A 9,359-nucleotide genomic window follows, 5' to 3' on the forward strand; every position below is an offset into this window, starting at 1 on the left:
TCCAACTGCATCTATGACTAATAATCCACCTTTAGGATATCACCCGCACAACTTTGGGTATTAAGTTGCAAGCAACAAATTATTGCGTTAAGTAAAGTGTGTAAGTAAATAATAGAATTATCCTTGGATAAAACATTGTTGTTTTCTCCCTAGTAGCAACATCACATCTACAACCTTAGGAGGTATTGTCACTCTCCCAGATTACTAGAGGCGTGAACCCACTATCGAGCATAAATACTCCCTCTTGGAGTCACAAGCACATACTGGGCCAGAGCATCTACTAGCAACAGAGAGCATGCAAGATCACAAATAACATATAAAGCATATCATAAACAACTCAATCATAGTACTCAATATTCATCGGATCCTAGCAAACACAACATGTAGCATTACATAAAGATGATCTTGATCATGTTAGGCAGCTCACAAGATCTAAGCATGAAGCATAATGAGGAGAAGACAACCATCTAGCTACTGCTATGGAACCGTAGTCCAAAGATGAACTACTCACACATCACTTAGGAGGCGGGCATGGTGATGAAGAGGCCTCCGATGATGATCTCCCTCTCCGGCAGGGTGCTGGGAAGAGCTTCAGAACCCTCCCGAACTAGGGTTGATGATGGCGGCGGCTACGGAACTTTTCGTGGATGGAGGCTCGGGTATCTTGGGTTTTCTCGAGGATGTCAATTTATAGGCGAAAGGGCGAGGTCGGTGGACGCCCGGGGGCCCACACCATACCTAGGAGGTGGTGTGGCCGCCTCCCGGCTCTTCCCCGTCTCCCCTTTGGACTGCGTCTTCGTGAGAGAAAAATAGGAACTTCAGCTTTTGTTTCGTCCAATTCCAAGAATATTTCCAAAATAACTTTTCAGAAATACAAAAACAACAGAAAACGGGAACTGACACTGTGGCATCTTGTTGACAGGTTAGTTCCAGAAAATGCATAAAAATGGCATGAAGCGTAAACAAAATATATAGCAATTGGTGTAAAACAAGCATGGAACATCAAAAATTATAGATACATGTGAGCAAAAGAGGGACAAAACGAGTACGAGAAGGATGGCTTTATCGTGGATGATGTTGATGAAGATGAGAAGGAGGAAGTAGAGGAAGCCATAGCTGGTGATGAGAAGAGGAGGGACAAAGTGAGTACGAGAAGGATGGCTTCATCGTGGATGACGCCGATGAAGATGAGGAGGAGGAAGAAGAGGAAGCCAGAGTTGGTGGTGAGCAGATGAGGGACACAATGAGTACGAGAAGGATGGCTTCATCGTGGATGACGCCAATCAAGACGAGGAGGAGGAAGAAGAGGGAAGCCAGAGCTGGTGGTGACCAGAGGAGGGACAAAACGAGTACGAGAAGGTTGGCTTCATTGGGGGTGATGTCGATGAAGATGACGAGGAGGAAGAAGAGGGAATCCAGAGCTTGTGGTGAGCAGAGGAGGGACAAAACGAGTACGAGAAGGATGGTTTCATCGTGGATGATGCCGATGGCGGACAAAACGAGTATGACGTCCTTTCAGAGGAACCAACCGAGACTAAAGGGTTTTTTCAGCAGGGTAACTTTTAGTCCCGTTTGTTGGGTGCAACCGGGACTAAAGCTGGATTTTTATGCCATCTAACAAAATTATCGGTGGGATAAGGACGCGTGGGTGGACGCACTACTCGGCGAGATAAGGCATGCGCACGACGTCCTATCGGAGGAACAAGACGAAGGAGAAAGCAGCGCCAGGCCTATAAAAGGAGCGTTACTAATCACAAGCAGCTCAACAAGCCAACCAAAAAGTAGGGAGCTTCGTCCTCATGGCCGGGGGAAAGGGTTGGGAAATCTCCCGTGGTGGAGCTTTTCGAAGATGTCGTTGGTGCGCACGTCATACGACATCTTTGAGGAGCTCGTCTCGGGAAAATTTCCCTGCAAGCCTGTGAACGCCTCCATCTCCATTGTTGGTCTATTCCTATCAATAACCTTTTCCCTCTCCTGCAACCTCTATTTAATCAATAATATATTATGTAACAATAATGTTGGAGCATTGAACATAAGTATTACCTTGATTCTTTGCATCTAAATCAATAAAATAGAAAATTTGAGCTAATGCACAGTTCTACAAGATTATAAGATGAAAATAGTGACCGCCGAAACGAATTTCAGCGAAATTCCAATGTAAATCGACCGAAATATCAGCCATGAGAATAAAAACCAAGTGAAATATCGGCTATCAGACTGAAAATCGATCAAAATATCGGTGCCGGCGATAAATTGTCCGATATGCCAAAGTCTTATCGCCACATGCCCCAAAGCTGCCATGGTAGACATGCCTGTGAGATCTTAGTACTTGTAAGCAATGCGATATTTTAGAATTTGTAGACTATATGATTTTTTTTTCAAGAAGACTATATGATCTTGATTATATGCGTACATGAATGGGAATGGTGTTTTGGCTCATGGGATATGTTCCTTTATTTTAAAATACATCTTAGACATATTGAAAATGTCAAAAAGTTAAAACAAAGAATCGCACGTATATCCTGTGCTACATGCCCATAAAGTTGTTTCATGAAAAATCGTCTGGTCGGGTGACATGTGTAAAATACAAAATGAAATGCTCAAAATAAGGTTTTTCACAAGATAATTTCTCTCTTTTTACATAGATCACAAAATATCGCTTTTCGCGAAAATTGACGAGCGCACGTATATTTTGGAGATATTCATGTACATTTTTTTGTCAAAAAATTTCAACACTTCTAAGTAAGAGTATGTTTTTTTAATAGATGGATTATACACGCCCAGAAGCCGAATTAAATTTCCATCATCAAATGGGGCACATCCCACAAACTTCTTCTACTACACGGTGGCCCTGATTTCGTGCTACTGCTCCTGTTATCGGTGCCCCACTCGTACTAGTTCATACAGTCGACGCCGTCTCGGAGTCCGATGAACGAAGAAGAAAGTGTGAACCGATCGATGACACGATCAGTGGTAGCACACCATTTGTATGCTTTCCTGTCCCTGGCTAAACCACTAGCGACCACTGCCTATTGTGAAACAGCAAAATAATTGGGCTTGCCCCGTTTGTCTCCCCTTACTAATGAGAGCAGCTGAGATCGATCCATGGCGCGCTGGTGCCGTTGAATGTCATGTGGAAGGTGCAGCGCAACTGCATGGCCACCCCGGCCGGCCAGCGTGGATCCCTGGGACTGGGAGTGTCCACGCCGGCAAGCAAGAAGACGTCCAACCGATTTCGCTGACGCCTTCATTGCGCCATTAACTCCCCCGTTCACCGCCTCAACTACTCACTGCCCGCTCCTCCACTTAAACCCCCTCTCCGGCCTGCCACTTCAAGCACGCCATTGCGCACCAATGCCAGCCTAGCGAGCAGCCTAGATTCACCTTCTTAGCTTAGCTAGATCCGTCGTCGCGCGCGCCGCCGTACGTACGTGCCACCGCTTGATCCGAGATCGATGGAGACGCAGCTCGCGGCCGTGCTCGCCTCGCTCGCCCTCGGCGGCGCGCTCATCGTGCTCCTCTTCGGCAAGTGGTGGCAGCCGCTGGCCGACGGCGACAAGCGCGTCAAGGAGCTCGACGACGCCGTCGAGGCCCTGCTGCAGCTGCGCGCCGACCTGCTCAAGCAGCTGGACGGCGCTCCCGAGCCGGACCAGCCGCGCGCGTGGCTGCGGCGCGCGCAGGACGCGCAGGACGAGGTGGCCTCCATCAAGGCGCGCCACGACGCGGGGCAGCTCTACGTCGTCCGCCTCCTGCACTACTTCCTCACCACCGGCCCCGTCGCCGGGCTGGCCGAGAAGCAGCTCAAGGTCGTGCGCGCCATCCAGGAGCAGGGCGCGGCGCTGCTCGAGGCCGCGCTGGCCACGCCGCAGGCGCCGCCGCCCCTGCTCCTCCAGCCCGAGGACCTGGAGCTCCCGCCCGGGACGGGGTCCGCCAGAGCCCGCCTCAACGACGCGCTCCGCTTCCTCGGCGACTGCGACGCCGCGCTCGGCGTCTGGGGCGCCGGCGGCGTCGGCAAGACCACGCTGCTCAAGCAGGTGCGCGACGTGTGCGGCCGCGTCGCGCCGTTCTTCGACCACGTCTTCCTCGTGGCGGCGTCCAGGGACTGCACCGTGGCGGATCTCCAGAGCGAGGTCGTCGCCGTGCTCGGCCTGCGGGAGGCGCCGACCGAGCAGGCGCAGGCCGCCGGCATCCTCAGCTTCCTCAGGGACAAGAGCTTCCTGCTTCTGCTGGACGGCGTGTGGGAGCGCCCGGACTTGGAGAGGGTCGGCATCCCGCAGCCCTTCGGAGTGGTGGCCGGTCGGGTGAGGAAGGTGATCGTGTCAAGCCGGAGCGAGGCGGTGTGCGCGGACATGGGATGCCGCAACAAGATCAAGATTGAGTGCATGAATGAAGACGATGCGTGGAGCCTCTTTGAAGCCAATGTTGGCGAGGAGGCCAGCCGTGGCAACACTCAGATCTCCACGCTAGCAAGACAGGTAATCACTCGATCTATCTCTGAAATACGTTTGGAAGCTTCGGATTTGTTCAGATCGTACCATTCCACTGTGCATTTGCCGGGATTTTCTGTCTATTAGCTGTTTTCTCCTGAAACAGGGGTGTAGATCTTTTGCACATGGACATGTGTCACACACGTTTGGTTGATTTGATAATTTCGAAGGCACTTCAGAGGTCTTGGAATTTTCTAAGTTTTGTTAGATGTACAATGTGGATGGTGTGTATTTTACACAAAAAAAACAAAATTTAAGATCCACAATTGATGCACCGAGTTATCAGTGTGCAGGGCATTGGCCTACACATACACACGCATACACAAACACAAGAAAGAACATAAACAGTAATGCTGGGTAGCTTATTTCTCTGATATTAGTTATTTTCATTCATTTTGATCAGACCTTGAGAATTAGTTGGGCTAGAGACATCATTTGTAAGCAGCGAGCGATCTGGGGGTTACCCGAGGGTTAGCCTACAAATTCTTTGAGGAAAACTTGAAAGTGAAGAAAATGAAGAAAATTGAGCGTTAAAATTGAGTAGTGATTTTTTGGCAAACTATGCTAGAATTAATGCTCATACCGCAGTATGGCTGGCCTCTAGTCGAGACGGTTTAGCAAGGATATGCCATAGAGATTGTAATTCCTGATGTTTTTTAGTAACACAAGTTTTGTTTGCAAAATTAAAAAAATTAGAAAGGGATTTGATAGTTTTCAAAAGTGTGTGATTAGTCAAGTCCTATACCGTTTGTTCGCGTTGTGATTCGTGCATATGAATTCCAAGTTAGGTTGCAACTGAGTTTTTTTTCACTTGTAAGTTAAGTTGCAACTGAATTTTTTTAGTTGCAAGTGGGGATGTAACCAAGAAAAAAATATTTGAACCATTAGATTTGATTTGTCATTCATGCTAGTCGTCATGAGTTACAACTGAGATTTGATGACATCATCTGAGTTAGTTCTCAGTCGACTGAGAAAAATGCAAACCCTTTAGAAAACTCCGAGAGTTTGAAACCGAAGAAAATTAGTTGTTTGCTAGTGAGGGAGGAGCTTGTCACCCCAACCTCCGTTTGTGGTGGTGGAGGGAGAGGGTACTGATTTTCGGTGAATTTTATTTGCATGAATGATATGTCATATGTGTCCCCGATCAGTGGTTGCATAACCTATCTGATCGCTGCACCATAAAAATTAATGCGACTCCCACTCCCCCGGGTGGCAATAACGAATCAAAAATTCATAGTATATGGATAATGGCAAATAGATAATGCTAATAATATTGTCTTCTCATCACACTCTAGATTTTCCGTGTAGAACCGTATACCGTATATGAAGACCAATAGTCTGAATAAAGATTTTATGCAAATGTAGTCCATATCTGAGTCGCTACCCGATACGTGAGGTTGCTAGGTGGGAAATGAGTGACTTGGCAACGGATTCTTGTATATGGATAATGGGAAAAGCACACTGGGTAATATTCTTGTAGTGTTGAATTTTACCGCGTGGAAGAATGAATATCAAGACCAATAGGCTTAATAAAGAAGTTGTTTACAAATAGAATCCATATCCATATGGCAGCCCGATTTGTCGCCGGAGGTTGTTTAGTGTATAGGGAATATGTGATTCTGCCTTTGTCAATAAGTTCTAAACTTTTGACAAGATTTACGATCTCACCACTAACTGAGAGGTTATTCCGAGGAATGACATGGGCCAAGGTTTCAAGTTTCCGCAAGAAAAAATAATATTATGTTCACAAACATGGCAGTTTGTAAGTGGCCTGAAATATTTGTATATGTTAGTCATTTTTAAGCCCTTGTACTAACATCCAGCCATTCACATCTCATCTAACTTCATATACTCCCTCTTGTTCCCAGATATAAGCCATATAGTTTTTTGAAAAAAAAATCAGAAGATAAGGTGTATTGTGTTGCCCCACTTGTATAGACAATATTTTTAGGGATTTGATTATGTTTACTTATCTTACTCAAAGTCCTTATTAGCCCATGTCAATTGCCTAGGGGTAAACCTAGCCAAACATGGTGTATTTTTTCCTAAATGTGCATTCTTTAATTTCCGTGCCAGTTAACTATGGTTTAATACCTCCAATAAAGTTACTAAAATAGCATGATTCTAAAAGAGAAAATTTAGGCTAAGGTGCAATTTCAGGTGACTGGTATTTACAAAAAATCTGACAGTTAAAATAGTAAGTATATCCGCATGATTTGTAAGGAACATGATACGTAACATCATGATCTTTTTGTGCACTTACTTGTTCTACGGAATTTAGTTTCTAATCAGCTTTTGTATGTATCTTAGTATGTGTCTTTTTTTTTTTTTTTGCGAACACCTTAGTATGTGTCTGTGATGTTCAGAGTAGTTCAAATCACAAGATTGCTTTGAAGTTGTATGCCTTATTCTACTCTGAATATCTAATGCGTTGCTCTACTGCTAAACAGGTGGCTGAAGAATGCAAAGGCCTTCCTCTGTTCCTCGCCACCATCGGCCGTGCCATGTCGAACAAGCGTACACCAGAGGAGTGGGGCAATGCACTTGACAAGCTAAAGAAGTCGCAGCTCATGAGCACCACGCCCGGCTCGGACAAGAGCACGCAAGCTCTAGTGAAGTTCTGCCTCGACAATCTGGAGAGCGACACGGTGAGGGAGTGCCTCCTGACCTGCGCGCTCTGGCCAGAGGACCACAACATCTCCAGGGATGAGCTCGTGCAGTGCTGGATCGGCCTCGGCCTGCTCCCCAACCACGACGACGTCGAGGAGGCCCTCCGGTTCGGGCACACGGTGGTCTCTGTCCTAGAGTCCTCGCGCCTCCTGGAGCAGGGCGACAACCACCGGTACAACATGAGCCCGTCCGACACGCACGTCAGGCTCCACGACGTCGTGCGCGACGCGGCGCTCCAGCTCGCGCCCGGCAAGTGGCTGGTTCGCGCGGGCGTCGGGCTCCGGGAGCCGCCCCGCGACGAGGCGCTGTGGCGGGACGCGCAGCGCGTGTCGCTGATGCACAACGTCATCGAGGAGGCCCCTGCGAAGGCGGGCGGCGCGCTCTCGGACGCGCAGCCGGCGTCGCTGATGCTGCAGTGCAACCACGCCCTGCCGCGGAAGATGTTCCAGGCGATCCAGCACTTCACCACGCTGACGTACCTCGACCTGGAGGACACCGGCATACTGGACACGTTCCCGATGGAGATCTGCTGCCTGGTGAACCTGGAGTTCCTGAACCTGTCCAAGAACCGGATCCTGGCGCTACCAATGGAGCTGGGCAACCTGAGCCAGCTCAAGTATCTCCACCTGCGCGACAACTACTACATCCAGATCACCATACCTCCGGGTCTGATCTCGCGGCTCGGAAAGCTGCAGGTGCTGGAGCTCTTCACGGCGAGCATCGTCTCCGTCGCGGACGACTACATCGCGCCCGTCATCGACGAGCTCGAGACCACCGGCGCGCGTATGCCGTCGCTCGGCATCTGGCTGGACAACACTCGCAACGTACAGAGGCTCGCGCGTCTGGCGCCGGGCGTGCGCACCCGGTCAATCCAGCTGCGCAAGCTGGACGGCGCGCGGTCCCTGGAGCTGCTGTCCGCGGAGCACACGGCGGAGCTCGGCGGCGTGCAGGAGTGCCTGAAGGAGCTGGTGGTGTACTCGGCTGACATCGAGGAGATCGTCGCCGACGCTCACACGCCGAGGCTGGAGGTCGTCAAGTTCGGGTTCCTGACCAGGCTCCGCGTCATGGAGTGGTCGCACGGGGCGGCGTCCAACCTCCGGGAGGTGGCCCTCGGCGCGTGCCATTCCCTGACGCACATGACCTGGGTGCAGCACCTCCCTTGCCTCGAGTTGCTCAACCTCAGCGGATGCAACGGAATGACCAGGTTGATTGGCGGTGTGGCTGACGGTGGCAGCCCGGCCGGCGAACTGTTGACGTTCCCACGGCTGAGGCTTCTGGCGCTGCTGGGCCTGCCGAAGCTGGAAGTCATCCGCAGCGACGGCGGGGAGTGCTCATTCCCGGAGCTACGGCGGTTGCAGGTCAGGGGGTGCACGAGGTTGAGGTGCATACCGATGAGGCCGGTGGCGAGCGGGCAGGGCAAGGTGAGGGTGGAGGGCGACAAGCACTGGTGGAACGGGCTTCATTGGGCGAGCGACGACGTCAAGTCCTGCTTTGTTCCCGTGCTACTCTGAGGTTACTGCTAGCTGCTCACACGAGCATGAACTTGGGAATTTTGGCGCGTCTTGATCTGTTTGAAAATTGATAAATAAATCGGGTACACCAGCATGGTAGGAAGGGAAGAACCGAACAAATCTTACATGTATTCTTTAAATCTTGAGACTAGGAAATTGGGTTGGACTGTTTTCTTTTTTTCTTCTTTTTAGTGTTGGATTTCTTGCATTGTGAAGTAAAGAATACTGTGTGTTGGCACTAGGCTCATGGTCTGTAGAATAGCATCCATGCACTCCGCATTTTTTGCTCAAATTGTATCAGCAAACATTTTTTTTAAGAGACTAGTAAGCTAACCTGCGTGGCTGCGTTGCGACACAATACATACTGGGCACGTTTGGTTACGTGGGCTGGATTCTTTTGCATCACTGACGTAGTGAGAATAAATCCTCGTCTCGTTTCAGATGGATCACGGTGCAGGTTTGGATTGTTGTTGGTGGCCTGTGCTGACCTTTTTTTTCACCGGGAAGAGAAGCGAGGCCCCATTGTTTGGTTCTGTGTATGCTTTTTCTAGCCTCACCTATATTGTAACATGTTGACTTTAATTACCACACCCATCACAAGCATTGACACGTCGCCGACCACGAAGCAAGCGACCACCATGGCACCGCTGTTCACACCGGTCGAAGCATCACCACGTCACCGACCATGAAG

At 49.5% G+C, this 9,359-nt stretch overlaps 1 protein-coding gene across 1 annotated transcript; it reads left to right on the forward strand.

Moving 5' to 3' along the window:
• The first annotated feature begins 3,455 nt into the window (after nt 1-3,455).
• LOC124697599 (probable disease resistance protein At1g61300) lies at nt 3,456-8,986 on the forward strand. Its single transcript, XM_047230165.1, has 2 exons — nt 3,456-4,475; nt 6,938-8,986. The coding sequence occupies exons 1-2, from the start codon at nt 3,456-3,458 to the stop codon at nt 8,666-8,668; spliced, it is 2,751 nt and encodes a 916-aa protein (XP_047086121.1). The 3' UTR covers nt 8,669-8,986.
• Nucleotides 8,987-9,359: the final 373 nt, after the last annotated feature.

This window comes from Lolium rigidum, chromosome 3, assembly GCF_022539505.1.
Source record: "Lolium rigidum isolate FL_2022 chromosome 3, APGP_CSIRO_Lrig_0.1, whole genome shotgun sequence".
In the NCBI taxonomy this organism is placed as follows: domain Eukaryota; kingdom Viridiplantae; phylum Streptophyta; class Magnoliopsida; order Poales; family Poaceae; genus Lolium; species Lolium rigidum.